Raw genomic sequence first — 15,069 nt, forward strand, 5'->3', positions numbered from 1 at the left:
TCTAAATCGACCCAACGCTTCGAGTCCATCTTTTTTTTTTTTTTTTTTTTCCTTTTTTTCCTTAGATTCCACTCGGGCCTTTAACTCGCTGTGTTTACCTTGAGCAAATAACTGCGTGTGTATGTGTGCGGGGCTGTGTGTCGGTCCGTGCGTGGGTGTTCCGCAGCCTGTGTAGCTGCGTCTGTGGTAATGATCAGCATCTCAGGCTCAACAAAACTTCCGACCCGAGGTACATGATGGGTGGCATCCTGGTGGGAACGGATTAAGAATGGGATGAGGAAGGAGGCAGTAGTGTCTCGTAAACGAAAATGGTAAAAAATGTGGGGACCGGCCAGCATAAGCCACGGGAAGCATCCCCAGGACTCCAGTCTGCCAGACACAAGATTTCCCGTTAATCTCCCCACAGTCCTCTCCATCGTCTGCTCTCGGGGCGCTGCTTCGTATTCTGAATCCAGCTTTCGGTTACTGCTTTATTTAGAAAGAGACATGAATACACCTCTTCTTGTTGCCCTCAAACTTGTAGCAATGGGAAAATCCTCTCTGTCCGCCGCAGACAATAACCAGCCCTCTCCGACACGGCTACCTGGCTGAGCTAGGAAGGAGGCTGAGGTGAGAGTCCTCGCAAGGCTGAGGTTGTCCTGGGCCTCGGGGGAGTTCGAGCCTTCACACCCCCCGGAGGTGCAAGAAACCAGCCGCCTCAGCAAAGCGCAGGCACGGTGCCGCCAACCGTGGGAAGCGCCACCAGCGAGACACGGGCACAGCACTGCCCGAGACCCCCCCGCCTCACTTCGCCTCGCTCCACCGCAGAGCTCCGCACCTCTCCGCGCAGCGCTGACCTTCCGCCTCTACCCAGTGGGAGCAGGCGTCAGAGACGGACTGCTTTATCTTTCTGTGTATCTATCCATCTATCCATCCATCCTTCCATCCAGCCACCCACCCACCCGCCCACCTCCTTCTCTTCCAGCACTCAGAGCTCATTCTGCTGCCCCGGCTCCGCGCTCTCACAGGCTGCGGAGCAGTGCCTGGCTGCGGCAGGGATGGGCGGTGGATCCTCATCCTGAGCTGGAAGGGCACGCACCGGTCTAAAGGCTGGCAAGGGAGAGAAGGGAAAGGGGTTTTAGCAACGAGTTTTCAACAAATAGGCAAGCTTCGGAGCAGCGCACGCATCACACTTGTGATGAAAAGCAGTGCGGTCCGGAGCGTGGTATGCGCATGATGTGTGTGTGCGTGGAAACATGCATGCATGTCCACACAGGCAGAGAGGTTGGTGGCGGTAGCCCTGTAAAGATTCCTGGTTTATCCCCCTGAAATCAATACGTCTATTGCTGGGAGTACATCTTAATCCTCGCATCAGGTGGATCGGGAATCCGGTTTGCTTGTTTGTTTGTTTGTTCGTCTGTCTCCCTGCATTGTGCCCGTCGGGCTCACAGGGCTGGACAGAAAATCCCAGCGTGTTTCCTATTGCACTGCCTGTTCCCCACCGAAGCAACGTCACCTCAAATATGCCAGTAAATTCCTTACCGGGTTGGGAACGTAATTGGTTGAATGTTTTCTGTAACCTGACTAGCCAATAACACTCTGAGAAAAAATTTTAGAACAACCTAGCTATGACAGATGGTGAAAATGACTTGACACTACAAGTGTGAGTCAATATTAACTAGAGATCAGATACTTGCCGCACTCATTAGAAATATCATAATACGCCGAAGAGGCTACGTGTGCCGCTATATTTCCGGTACAAGGTCCCTTATTTTCAGACAAGTGCTTTCCAAATGGTTGCCCTTGTCACTTCTGTTTTAACAACATCTGCTAGCTCGCATAAGCTCTGGCCTTGATAACTTGCGTTCCTCTGAGCCAGGATTATTATTGGCAGACCTTCTTCTTGCAGTTTCTCCTCCTGAAAGCAGATAATAATTTATGCAAAACAATTAGTGGAAAAGAAGAAAGGGGATGAGACGTAAAACCCTCTTAGAAGTGCAAGGATCGTGGAACAAATGGAAAGGAAGGAAAAAATAAGAGTAAACGACAAACAGCAGTTAGGCATAATAACTACAGTTACAAGAAGTGAAGTAGCTGTATATTTCAGATGTAAACCGCAATAAATATGTAACTGCATTTCCAAAATTTAAACTAACGTTTTAATCTCAGTCAATAGAAATCAATAAATGTCATAGGAATAGGAACCGATACTGAACCAGAACAAGAAGTCAAAGCTCTTTCTGCATTCAAATATCAGCGGCGCGTTTCCTTATTCTCAAGTTTGCAAAGGATTCTTAAAACCTTATATATGCAGTTGTACGGAAACTGATCGCCAGCAATAAATAATGCATCCAAGGAAGAGGCTTGAGTACGTATCTTCTCACTTTCAGGATGCAGCTAGGGATCTTCGCCTCAATTCTACATCAAGGTTGTGACTTAAAGTAGTCAAAAGGCTATATAATTGTCAGGAAAGGCTTCCCCCTGCGGAACTCTCTCCGCATGTTACAACCTCTTTGCAGCTCAGCTCCATATGCACCTCTTTTTCACACTTCCCTCTCCATCTCGGGCTTCTACACCTGGTGCATCACGCATTTAGCCCATTAGCTCCGGTTCTTCCTTTCATCTTCCCCATGGCAGACGTTTCTATTTATCCACTGGCAATCAATGTGTGGCGTCACCGGTGGTACTGTAATGACGACTGCACCATTGAGAATGACAGCTTAGAAAGAAGAGGGCAATGGTGATCCCTCCCAGAGCAGCACAGCAGAGTGTAGCGCTCGCATCACAAGGTCACCCTGTCTCACCGCTTGCTCCTCTGCATTGGCAGGAGAGGGTTGCTGGGTTTGCACAAGGCTGGGGCGGGAGCGGGAGGGAGGGGGGGAAGAGATCTGGATTTTTTTCCCCCCTCTCTTAAGCAAAGCCACAATGGAAACCAGGAAGGAGATGGTGATGTTTCTGGAAGGGACACAACTTGGCGCTCTAGTTGGCAAGAGGGTACCTAATTTGTCCGAAGCAGTGGGGAGCCCCACTCCGGAGCCGCAGGAGAAGATGATCCATCGGAACTGCCTCAGCCCCAGACCTGGCCCCTTGTCGTCCCGGGAGAGAGGAGGAGGAAGAGAAGGTGGTGGAGAAGAAGACGAAGAGGAGGTGGAGGTGCTGCCAGGGACAGGGACGGTGCCGGAAAGCCGCTCGGCGGCGGCAGCACTGCTTTCGGCCGGACAGCAGCCCCCCGTCCCGGACCCCCCTTCCAGCAAAGGGCAGCAGAGCAGCTCGGACACTGAGTCGGATTTCTATGAGGAAATCGAGGTGAGCTGCACCCCGGACTGCGCCACGGGGAGCGCCGAGTACCAGCACAGCAAAGGTACCCAACTCCTTCCCATGCCTCCAGCCACCCGCCCGTATCGGAGCTGGGGGCAGCACTGGGGGAGGGGGGGGGGGCAGGGGAGGCTGCCGGAGGTGGTCTTTGCCTCGCCAGCGGAGCGAGGGGCAGCGAAGCAGGGGTGTGTGGGGGGGGATCTCCTTTCCTGGCTGATTCCTCGGTTTCCTGCCACGGGGAGGCTTGTTTGGGAATCAGAGGACACGACACCGGGCAGCCCCCGCGTCCCTGGAGGGGAGCCAGGCTTCCCGTCGTGAATGCATCAGGTCTGCAGCTTGTCCCGTAGGACCCCCTTGGCAAGACCACTTCTCACTCTCCCCCCTTCATGTATATATATATATTTTAATTCTTCCCCATCGCCTGGACAGTTCATATTCGAGGAAATCCCTTCCGATCCTTCCCGCGGGCGCGTTTTTTTTTGTATGTGGTAGGAGGGGGAGCAAGATCAAACGGGTTTTCTGGCCGAGAGCTGTTTGTGGTTTTGCAGGGTGAAATGTGCCCGGGCGAGTGCGGAAGCGCCCATAAAGACCGTAAAATCGCTTGCCGACTCCTGCCTGCCACAAGTGCGGCAGCGAGGTCCTTGTTTGCACGTTGGGTTAAAAAAAAAAAAAAAAAAAAAAAAAAAGAGAGAGAGAGAGAAGAAAAAAGAGGAGAGGTCCAAATTACCTTGTCACTTCTATGTCTCGGTGGCGCCAGCTCGGAAATGGTCCCAATGAATTAATTGCCTTTGGTCTCGGGGACAATGAGGGAGAGTTGCATTTGAAAGCAAATGAAGCGGCCAGGCCCCTTTTACCCCTGCCCCCACTCCTTATTCCCACCTTCCCAGCCCGGTAAGCTCCCCCTCAGCCCCCAACAACCCACTTCTGCCCCCCTTCCCATTCCTCCATCACTTCAAGAAGAAGCTGGGAAGCGCGGAGAGCGCTGTCTTCCCTGTCTCTTCCCTTAAACGCTCGTTGAAAATATCCCATCCTGGGCTTTTGAGAATGAGCGGAAAGTCCCGAGGCCTGACCCCTCTCCGGAGGGAGTAGGGTCCCTGCCTGCCGGCTGCTTCGCTCCTGGGCCCTTGCTGGGCTGGAGGAAGGGAGAGCGGATCCGTGCGGCTCGGGCGATGGGCACACCTGCCTTTCCGAGACGCTCAGGATCGGGGGATGCTGCGGCGGCGGCCTCCGGCTTCACAGTGCTGGAAGCAATCGGGGGGTACATCGAGCAGACGCTCCCAGGGCGGTGTGTGTATATTTGTGTGTGTTGGGGGCGGGAGAAGGCAGGTAGCCTTCCTGCCAGAGTGAATAAGCACCCTTCGAATTCTGGACCGGTGCTGCATCCCCTTCTTCTTGCCTCTCCCCGGTCCCTCTCAGATGTCTCCCCAGCATTCTCGGCGCACTCAGACAGATACAGAAAAGGCTAGTGGGGAGGGCTGGGTGGAGAAGGGAGCTCGCTGGGGAGACGGGCGGGGAGCATCCCTCCGTGCACGCCCGCCTCCCAGCGTGTGTCTCTGCTCCGGGCTCCTCACGCAGGGCCGTGCTCCGAGGCGCTGGCCGGCAGCCCCAGCGACGGGGGGGATCACCCCAAGGGCAGCGGAGGCAGCGGCGGCTCCCAGGGCTCGCTGGCCTGCAGCGCCAGCGACCAGATGCGCCGCTACCGAACCGCCTTCACCCGCGAGCAGATCGCCCGGCTGGAGAAGGAGTTTTACCGGGAGAACTACGTGTCCAGGCCCCGGAGATGTGAATTGGCGGCTGCTCTAAATCTGCCAGAAACCACAATCAAGGTACACACAGCTCGGACATGTTTCCAATTAGCACGATATAAATCTATATGGCCAAACTTCCTTGCAAAACTTTGGAAAGCACAACCCTCCCTTCTCTCGCCCCCCCCCGCCCCCAACCCTCCCGCCCCTTTCCTGGCCCTGCCCGCATCCTGCAGCAAGCAGCAATGCGGGAGAGAGGATACGGCTCCCGAAGTCATCCCAGCCAGCACCGCTAATCCGACCTCTCCCTAGTAGACTACTTTTAATATTCCTTTCAATCCCGTCCAAACCTCGCACAGCTCTTGGGGGAGAGACGAGGAAGACAGCAGCAGATCTTGTTTTGATTTCGTTTTGCTTTGCCTTTACAAAAACATTTGCACGTGAAAATAAAAACGATAACAATAATCTCAGGCAGTTCTGACTGCAAAAGTGCAGCAAGGAGGCAGAGCTGCCGAGTTTGGCCGTAGCCGGGCGGGGTCAGCAGGACAAGCCCTAGCAAGAAGAAAAGAAAACAAACACCCTAAAAGGGCTGCTTCACTGTGTCTCCCTGTAGATTTATAGGGGCTTCACTGATCCCTCCGTACGTGATGACAACTCCCTCTGGGAGCGAGAGCTGGCGCCGGCCCCGCTCCCTCCCGCGCCCGTCCCGGGGCAGGCGCTGGTGCCGGCGGTCGGGCGGAGTGGGGCGGCGGCGGGTGACTGCTCTCGCCTTCCCTTTCCCCGCAGGTTTGGTTCCAAAACCGCAGGATGAAGGACAAGCGGCAGCGCCTGGCCATGACCTGGCCTCACCCGGCCGACCCGGCGTTTTATACCTACATGATGAGCCACGCGGCGGCCACCGGCAATTTGCCCTACCCGTTCCCGTCCCACCTGCCCCTGCCCTACTACTCCCACATGGGCATCGGAGCCACATCAGCCTCGGCCGCCACTCCCTTCAGTACCCCCCTGAGGCCGCTGGACACCTTCAGGGTCCTCTCCCACCCATACCCGAGACCAGAACTGCTCTGCGCCTTTAGGCATCCCTCTCTCTACCCTGCCCCAACTCATGGACTCAGCAGCGCTGCTGGCAACCCCTGCTCCTGCCTGGCTTGCCACAGCGGCCAGTCTAATGGGCTGGCACAGAGACCCTCCGGATCAGATTTTACCTGTTCAGCCACAACCAGGACTGACTCTTTCCTCACTTTCACACCCTCTGTGCTGAGCAAAGCCACTTCAGTTTCCATGGACCAGAGAGAAGAAGTACCTTTAACGAGATAAACCTTCGTCTCAGGGTTACTAAAAACTCGTCCCTCTCCCGAGTTTCTCTTCCAGTTAATGTACCTACAGCCGATGTTTATTTAATCGTGTTCTCTCCCCACAAGAGGACACGTATGGAAAAAACAAACAAACAAACAAAAACCAAACAAAAAAGACTAAAAATAGCTCAGTCTTAAAAGGATTTACATTTCAAGGGGGAAAAAAATGAAGAAGGAAAGGAATAACTAGTGGTATATCTCTGAGAAGGATTTTAAGCACGGAAGAGGAAGAAAACCAACCCGAATGAAAGTCACTTCGGTAACCTATAGAAATGAGCTGGGACTTTTCTTTTTCCATGGGTAGACTTCTTACCAAGGGCTGGGGCGTCTGCAGATCACAGCAACAAACCGTATGCACAAACCTATGAGACGGAGAAGGAAAATCTGAAATACTTGAAAGAAACATTATATTGATAACGAAATGGCTTGTGCGCATGAAGAAAGCAAAGATGTAACCTACCAGAGTGTTCAGAAAATAAAAACAACGAGCAAACAGCAAAAACAAAAGGTTTCTGGATTTCAGCTGAACAGTATTATCCAGTTATCTCTATAGAGAAAAACAATGCTTTATTATAAAGAAACACTGGCATTCTGTACATTACTTTCGTGGTTTAATTGTATTCTTTACTCTCCCTTGTCTCCTCCTTCGTTTCGAGCAGAAACCCAGCATTCCATCTCCTCTTTCATTCCAGCTTTTAGTTTTAAGAGGCAGACTGGAATTGGCAGGGAAAAAATACAAGTTTCTGCCTCTTTATGGGTCAGAGCTATTTGTCCTTTAAATAACAACGTCTTATTATCAGTCTCTGAAATGTGCACACACTGACGAAATTAGCAAGTGATGTATATGTAAGGAGGGGTTTTGAATATCGAATGTATAATGCTCTGTGAGCAGAGACCCCGAGCCAAACGCTAACAAGCCGCCAAGGGAAGAGATTAGGTGACAGGGAGCACAACTCCTTCAGACAATCACTAATCTGTAAACTCGAGCAAAGGCGATTTCCCTTCCTTTGTACTTCAGCCTTCAGTTCTCTCACTGACTTTTCCTTTCTGCCATTTTTTTTTTTTTTTTTTTTTTTAAATTCATGCGTTGGGTGTTGTGTTTCCTTCTCCACCCCTAATCTTTGCATTTGTATGTGTTCCTCACACTGGTGGTCCCTTTTGCTTCTCGAGGAGGATTTCTTTCACAAGACACACACCCCCCCACTTCAGGTATTTCGGAAGGAGGTTTCATCATTGCTTTTGCTTGGCTTTCGGTCAACCTAAAATTAAAAAAAAAAAAAAAAAGAAAAGAAAAGAAAAGAAAAGAAAAGAAAAGAAAAGACACCGGGCTGGGTAGTAGGTTCTTCCAAAACCGGAACGGTTTATTTCGTTCTATTTTAAAATAACCCAAAGAATACACTATCATAATTTGTTACAACAATAACGCCAACAACGGTAAAGACAACAGACACGTTTTAACAACATATCACTCACATTTTTATTGTGTTTGTTAAAAAAAAAAAAGTAAAATTGTTTTTTAAGACTAATGTCACCTTCGTGCAGTTTCTAGTAGTTACAGTTCAACAAGCAGGAAAATAAATGCTGGACAGAACAAAGACATGTTGACACCTCCGCTATCTACTTTGTGTTAAATTGCTGAGGAGCCTCTGGTTTATTGTCACACCGGAGACTTTTTGTCTTTAGAAGAGAGAGTGAATAGCAGCATTTCCCTATAGCGGATGAAGAGCAGGGAAGAGACACGAGCGTCACAGAATATATTTTTCCAATTAAAAAAAATTGTTTATTAGAGCTTTTAAAAACCCGATCCAAAGTCACCAGCTTTAAATCATTAAGGGCAGATTGTCCCACCCTTCCTGAATGAGATGTCCTCATCGGCATAGAAACCGATGGCCCTTTTTGGACACTCACGAATAGATTATTCCCCCCTCTTGCCCCCGGAAATAGTAATTGCGAACAGCGTCCAAGGGCAGCGACGAGGAACACCCGATCTTTCCAAGCCTTTCCCCTCCTCACTTTGTCTTTTAGCAGACAGGAGAATATCCAGTGCAACAAACCGGGAGCTGCGGAGCAAGTGGCTGATACAATCCCCACGGCGACCCCGAGAGAACGGAGCGCTGAAGAGGCCGGGGGACAGATCAGCGCTGCCCAGCAAAACCGCGGTGTCATGGATGGCCCACGACCCCCCTTTCCCCGGCCAGGCGGAGGCACCTGCTGGGCCGCGATCGCGGGGCAGGACCCGGCCAGGGCTGCTGCCGGGGTCGCCTGCGGAAAGACCGAGGCACCACTTTGCTCTTGCGAAATGCCCAGTTCGCAAAATGCCATCGGCTAGGGCGCAGGACAATATATAATATATATTCAAGTACATATAATTTCTATATCTAGGTGTGTATGAGAGAGAGAATATTTAACCCGTTGTGTTCCTCTTCCACCATAAAGAGAAAAACCCCGCTTATTCGAGCGGGCAGCGGGGACGCAGAGACCGGGAGCGTAGGACGCGGCTCTCCCGCAGCAGACACGGTCCCCGCTCTCCCTTACTGCTCCGGGTGGCCATTGCCCCCCTCCCAACCGCCCGTTCTTGGAGGATGCTGCGGCAAAGGGTGGCTGTGAATTTCTCCGCGGCTCGGTCACAGGGCAGAGATTGGCTGCGACAGGTAAATAGGCTGAGGGTCGCAGTAATGCCAAGAGTATTTTCAGTTAATAGGGGAGGGAAAATGAGGTGTCTGGAACGATATTGGAAAGTACAAGATCGATGATCCGTCCTCGTGTCCAATCAGCAGCCTTTAATTGACTGTATTTTCTAGGTAATTGAGCCGCTGTGCTTCTAAATTGAAGTGGAAGATATAACAATACATCTCACTGGGAGGAATTACTCATTACTTCATAATGAAATTTTCCTTTTGCTGCGTGGGGACGGTGCCGTTAACGCCTTCGCCGCCGGTGGGGGTCCCCGCAGCCCCACGCGGGGCGCCGCTTCCGGGCACGCGTGGGGCATCGCCGGCGACGGGAGCAGACACGGGGCACCCAGCCGACAGCAGGTTCCGCCTCTGGCCTCGAGTCACTGCCACCAAGCAGACAGGTTTCCCTTGCCTCGCCCTGGCCGGGGATGAGACTCTTCGGGAATCAGGGTGAGGCCCGAGCCCGAGCCCCGCGGGGAATTGCCCTCGCTGCTGCCGGGCGGGCGGTGGGCACTCGCCCCTTGTCACCAACGGGCACGGAGCTGTCCCTACCCCATGTGCCGCATCGGCTCCGCTTCCCAGCCAGCCAAATTCAGCTCCGAAAGGCCTTCCCCGTCTTGTTAGCGTTTGATTGATTGCCTTATTAAAGCGTGTTCTTGTAAGTGTGACCGAGCTGATTGCACTGCATATGTTTGGGATAATGCTCATTTTAAACAACTGAATAATAATACTGCTAATAAAAAAAGGACTAGAAGAGAAAGAAGATGAGCTCTAGAGAATGGGTTAAGCCTAAACGATCCCGCGGAGCAGTGCTGTAACTCGCGCATTAAATTGCTCTGTTACTATCAAATCACTCGGCCCTTTTCGGCTCTACTCAGACCATCTCCGTTGTGTTTTATGTGTCACCTCCTGTACCATTAAGTGAGATAGCACCGAGCCTACCGCTCACTTTCCCGTCTCAGGCTATATGTTTTTATTACGGTTGTATGATGAAACTGGATCGGATCTGCTTTCCTAGCACTATTCTTTACTCCAGCGCTCAAATCATTAGAAAATCGGCTCTTCATATTTCATATTTTCTGCTGGGTTGTTAGGTCGTTTGCCGGCACCTGCAGAAAGGCATGTGGCTCCTTTAGTTTTTGGCGTGTACATCTGAAGAATCCTTTTGTTTTCTATTATTCTCCTGCTTGCCTGGCTGCTTTATTTTACTACTGAGTTTAGTCCCTGAAAACACCCTCCGCCATATGTCACCCCAAGGCCCGCTGTCTTGCCGCTTACAATAGCGTCACCCTGGGGTAAAGCCAACGTCAGGATGAGCTGGAGTCTCGTTAACCCAAATGGCTTCATTTAGGTGCATCAGGTTCCTGAGTGGATGTAAGGGGGAAGGGAAACTAGTCCCACGTCCTTTTGATGCATCCTTCACCCTGGAGCCCCTCGCTTGTTGCCTGCTTCCTCCAGATCTTCCCGCTGTTGCTTTTGTAAAGTGGGAGGGTCCCGTCCCCCCTCAGCACCCGCGGATGGGCTGACTTCCGTGCGAGTCTGGAGAGCTGGTATCGGGGAGGGAGTGCGGCTAGTGTTGGTTAGGGCAGGTACCTACTGAAACTGGTCCCTGTCTTTGGAAAGTTTTTCTTCTTTTCTCTCTCTCTTTTAAATAAAGGGATGAAGATATCGCTAGTTCAGAATCTTCAAACAAGAAATAAAACACAATCTCTGGTCTCCATTCACCACGGTAATTTTTGTTTTGTTTTAATATGTTAAACTGAGTGTACCTACGACCAAGAACGTAGCGCAGGTTTACACTAGTATTTACAAACCCTATTTTAAAGAATCACGATCGGTATATTGCATGCACATATACACACAAAGTCAACACACAACATTATTTTCCCTCTCTGCAAAGAAGTGCCTGGGACTTCAGAGACAGAAATTACCTTTTAAGAACATCACATGAAAGTATTGGGTAATTATTTAAAACAAGGCTGTTTAGAAAAATATTTGTATTTATTGCAGCTGCTCGATTGGCCTCGTTAAAGCCGGGGAGCATTTAAATTGTGTTACAGTCTCATTTAAATCCAGTTTCGTTCCAGCAGGCTGCAAAGCCTGAATAGAACCAATCACTCCATAATGATGATGAATGAGAAATTAATTCAGATACAAGCAAGACAATTTAGGCCTTCATCTGTTTAAATAGCCTTCCAAGATTATTCGCAATTGCAGGTCACAGATTTAATCAATTGTCCAATCTTGTGAAAGTCATATCCTTGCATCTTCATCGAGATTATTTATAGCGCGGTGAAGCCCAGTGAAAGGTATACGCTCTTAACAAGAACAATTACTTAAAGGGAAGCGTTTGCAAAATGAAAAACAAATGCCTCCGTGGGCAGTAAATGATCAAACTCCTCCTCACTCTCCCGGCATATCCTCCCCGAGCTGAGGAAGGGAACGCAGGATGTAAAGGGGACCATTGCTAAACTCCAGCCCCACCGTATCGGCTACTACGCTCCACAGGGAAACCATCCACGGCAGACACCGCTCCTTCGTGGGTTACGCAGCCCCATCTCCGCGGGGCCGTGCTTTGCTCCCGAGAGCGATGTCTGCAGAAAGGACAGCTTAAAAAGCAGCTTTTAACCACGCAGTAACAGGCAAACAGCGCTGCCGCTCAGCCTGGGGATGCCAACTCCGGCTGCGGGGTGAATTGTCATTTTCTGCCTCTGTTCGAGATATATACATACATATGCACCACGGGCCCTGCTTTGGCCCTTGGCCTGCGCCTCCCTCAGGCCAACCTTGCCCGCTACCGATCTCCTGCCGGGCCGGGGGAGCCGCGGCGCGGTGTCCACCTGGCTTGGGATGAAGCCGGCAAAGCGTTCCCGGTGCCTTGCCTGGAAAAGCCCGAGGTCAGGAAAAACTCAGAGTTAATGAAACCTCTTGGAAAGTTGAAGCAGGTCATTTGGTAATTGGGGAACTGATGCATTTCTCGAATAAGAGCTGGAAAGCAGGGGAGAGGCCGGGTTTATTCCCCAGTGTTCCAGTGTGTAGCTCCTTGCTCCTCACCTTTTCTCCCAAACACAAGAACTATTTACCTGAAGCCCTGCCCCTCCCTGGTTCCGAAGGGCTGCCGTTTCAGGCTCCTGCCCGAACTCGAGAGGTGATCCCTGGCTCGGGGAAACACCTGCTGCCCCACAGAGGCTCACCCCAATGCGCAGGGAAGGCAGCCCGAAGGAAGCACCTGAGACATGTTAGGAGTAGGGCCAGGCCCCTCGTCCCTTATCCACGGGAGTCTGAGGGTGTGTGTGTTACGCGTGGGTGTGTGTGTGCCGGCTCCCCCATTCGCCGCCCGACACGGGAACCTGGAGCAATGTCGGTACCTAAAACAATAAGCCTGACTACAGGAGCTCTGAGGAGCTGGTCTCAGCGGCAGACTTTGATGTATCGCTGTCCAATTAGTGCCTTTAATTGGTGTCCCCTGGGACAGGCAACCCGGGAGCAGCCAGAGCTCTCCTGGCCAGCTCTGCCCGCTTGCAAGGTAACAAATAAATAATCCGACCAGGCGGCACAAATCCTGCATCCCTTCGAGAAGGAAGGGGGAGACGACCTCGTAAAACGGACACCAACTTCTTGCAAGCCGTCTTGCGGGGTCCGTGCCCACGGTCACCCGTGTGCCCAGGCAGGGAGGGGCGCGGACTGTAGCTGCTCCCACAGCCTTCGCAATAAAATCCCTGTTTCGCTTCAGAGAGGGTTCATCAGTGTGGAAATGACACTACTTAAAACATACTGCACGTTCCTTCAAATTTGGCTAATGACGGTGGCCTGTTAGGCGTAATTTTGGAGGTTAAATGAGGCTGACTGCAGATTTAAAAACGCTTGATAACACGTCTTATTTAAATGACACGGACGGTATATACAGATGCCATTACAGCGGTCTAGATTTACCTTGGGGGAGGAGGAAACAAAACAAATACACAAACAGGCAGGGAGGAAAAAACGCCGCCAATTTATTCCAAATCAAAAAGGCTCGGTCGAAAAAGAAGTTGATCGCTTTATCCATCAAACGTATAAAATACATTTCCCAGATCAGAAGTCGGTCGGAAAGTGAGAGAGAGAGGTGGGGGAAAGTTCGTACTTGACAAGAACACTCAAAAGGGGCGTGCTAGGAAAGAAAGGAAGTAAAAGGCAGCTGTCACTAGAAGCTCATCTTGACGCAATTCTGTCTTTCCTTCCCTTTCCCTTTCCCATTACCTTTCCCTTTCCCTTTCCCTTTCCTTTTCCCTTTCCCTTTCCCTTTCCCTTTCCCTTTCCCTTTCCCTTTCCCTTTCCCACACCCTTTTTTTTTTTTTTTTTTTTTTTTTTTTCCCATTGGGTAGTCATACAACGCTTTAAGAAAAAAAAAAAATCACCTGAAGGCAGAAGAATATAAAATTTTTTTATTAATAAGGAAATAAAATAGGCGGAACGGAAAGCGATGCTGACTTCTCAAGTGCGCTGTTAACGGAGGAGTCTCTGGGGAAGGTGGGCAGTTCAGGGCTGTCTCAGGAGCCATCAATCCCTGGTACCAGGGTATACCTTGAAACACAATCACCAGACTTTTTACGGGAAAGTATGCCTGATCGATATTTGTAAGCTGAACTATTTTATTTGCTCTTCTGCATTTGCTTTTTTAGTGTAAAAAACACTGTAATTTTGCCACATTGTTCCCGAGCAGCAATCCAGTGTTACATCAGCGGCATCTTTTACATCTAGTCCCTGAAAGCTGAGCCCCGTACGTATCATGCATTGCCAACAAAACTCACAGCCTGAAAATGCCATTTCCCCACTCTCTATAGAGAGATCTTAATTTGCACTGGGATGAGTGCTTTCAGTTTCTTATCCAAGAAAAACGATCCTAACAGTCTGTATCGTGATTCTATGACCAAGCACTGCTGAGAGGAAGGCAGTTCAGCTAGTTCTCCCAATAGCTTGGTTCCACCTTGCTAAATTTTCATTAAAAACCTAACACTTTCTACCCTGCCTGCCCGGGACCAAATTCTGAAGTCCTAATTCATCCCAGAATGCATTTTTGCCTACTTAGGGGAAGTTTGCTTACTGCTATTGCAGTGCAGGATCAACGGTGAATTACAGAGCAAATAAAGCAACCACTACTATTACTACATCCACATGATTAACATGTGGCCTTGTACACCCATAGGCTGTGAATCACTCTTGGGAATTATCCCACAATTATTCTAACGTTTACTCAAGCCTGTGTACTTTAGGGAGGGAAATTTTCTCTAATGTGGAGATACTGAGTCATAGGTTCCAAAACCACTTTCCACAAATGACCTGACCTGAAGTAAAATTTAATACAAAACCAAAAGGTCCGATTTGCTAAAACCTTCAGCTAAAAAGGAGCACAGTCTTGCCACCTCTGACAACTACAAATTAAGCAGAAAATCTAAAAAAAAAAAAAAAAAAAAAGGAAAAAAAAAGGGGGGGGAGGAAACCCTAGCTTTGTAAATGTTTGTGCTTCTCTTGCAGCCAGCTGACATGTGGCTTGGGATCTATTCCAGAGGCAGGAGAGCACTCCACCAGTTGACAGGGTTTGGTTTGGCTCCAAATGATGTTCCTGACCTGTTCCTGGTTCAGAGGCATTGTGGATTTGGATGAGTAGACAAGGCTGGGTGTCTCAGCCTTTCTCAGCCTTGAACAGTGTGTTGCCATTAACACTGGCTCACAAGGTAAAAGGGCATAGATAGTGTCTGATCCCATACTCCTCACCCTCTGCTTTGGCAGTCCCAGCTTCCCACCTGAAAGCCTGCGTGTCATATGGGTCACAAAGGAAGGATTTTACAACAGAGCTGTGTTGCAGCACTGAGCAACTGTATTGTGTGTTGCTGGTAAGGAGGCAGTTGTTCCTGCATCCATTTAGCCCATTCAATCTAATCTAACTTCAGATCATGACACCTGGTCCTCCAAGATTTACTAATAATGGTTCCCTACTGTCGATGTCAGTAGGGCAGCTGA

General features: G+C 50.2%; 1 protein-coding gene across 2 annotated transcripts; it reads left to right on the forward strand.

The window, feature by feature from the left end:
- The first annotated feature begins 1,048 nt into the window (after positions 1–1,048).
- EVX1 (even-skipped homeobox 1) lies at positions 1,049–10,735 on the forward strand. Of its 2 annotated transcripts, none has more exons than XM_065051397.1 (3): positions 1,049–3,340; positions 4,870–5,120; positions 5,826–10,733. In XM_065051397.1, exons 1-3 carry the CDS (start codon positions 2,905–2,907, stop codon positions 6,354–6,356), a joined length of 1,218 nt encoding a protein of 405 aa, XP_064907469.1. In that variant the 5' UTR covers positions 1,049–2,904; the 3' UTR covers positions 6,357–10,733. The 2 variants fall into 2 exon arrangements, with proteins under 2 accessions (XP_064907469.1, XP_064907470.1); XM_065051398.1 differs by having other exon boundaries at positions 3,146–3,285; positions 5,826–10,735.
- Positions 10,736–15,069: the final 4,334 nt, after the last annotated feature.

This window comes from Columba livia, chromosome 2, assembly GCF_036013475.1.
Source record: "Columba livia isolate bColLiv1 breed racing homer chromosome 2, bColLiv1.pat.W.v2, whole genome shotgun sequence".
Classification (NCBI taxonomy): domain Eukaryota; kingdom Metazoa; phylum Chordata; class Aves; order Columbiformes; family Columbidae; genus Columba; species Columba livia.

Coding starts and splice junctions, on each gene's coding strand:
- EVX1 (XM_065051397.1), top strand. CDS start 2,905: ATGGAAACCAGGAAGGAGATGGTGATGTTTCTGGAAGGGACACAACTT. Junction 3,341..4,869: donor CGAGTACCAGCACAGCAAAG/GTACCCAACTCC, acceptor CTCCTCACGCAG/GGCCGTGCTCCGAGGCGCTG. Junction 5,121..5,825: donor TGCCAGAAACCACAATCAAG/GTACACACAGCT, acceptor CTTTCCCCGCAG/GTTTGGTTCCAAAACCGCAG.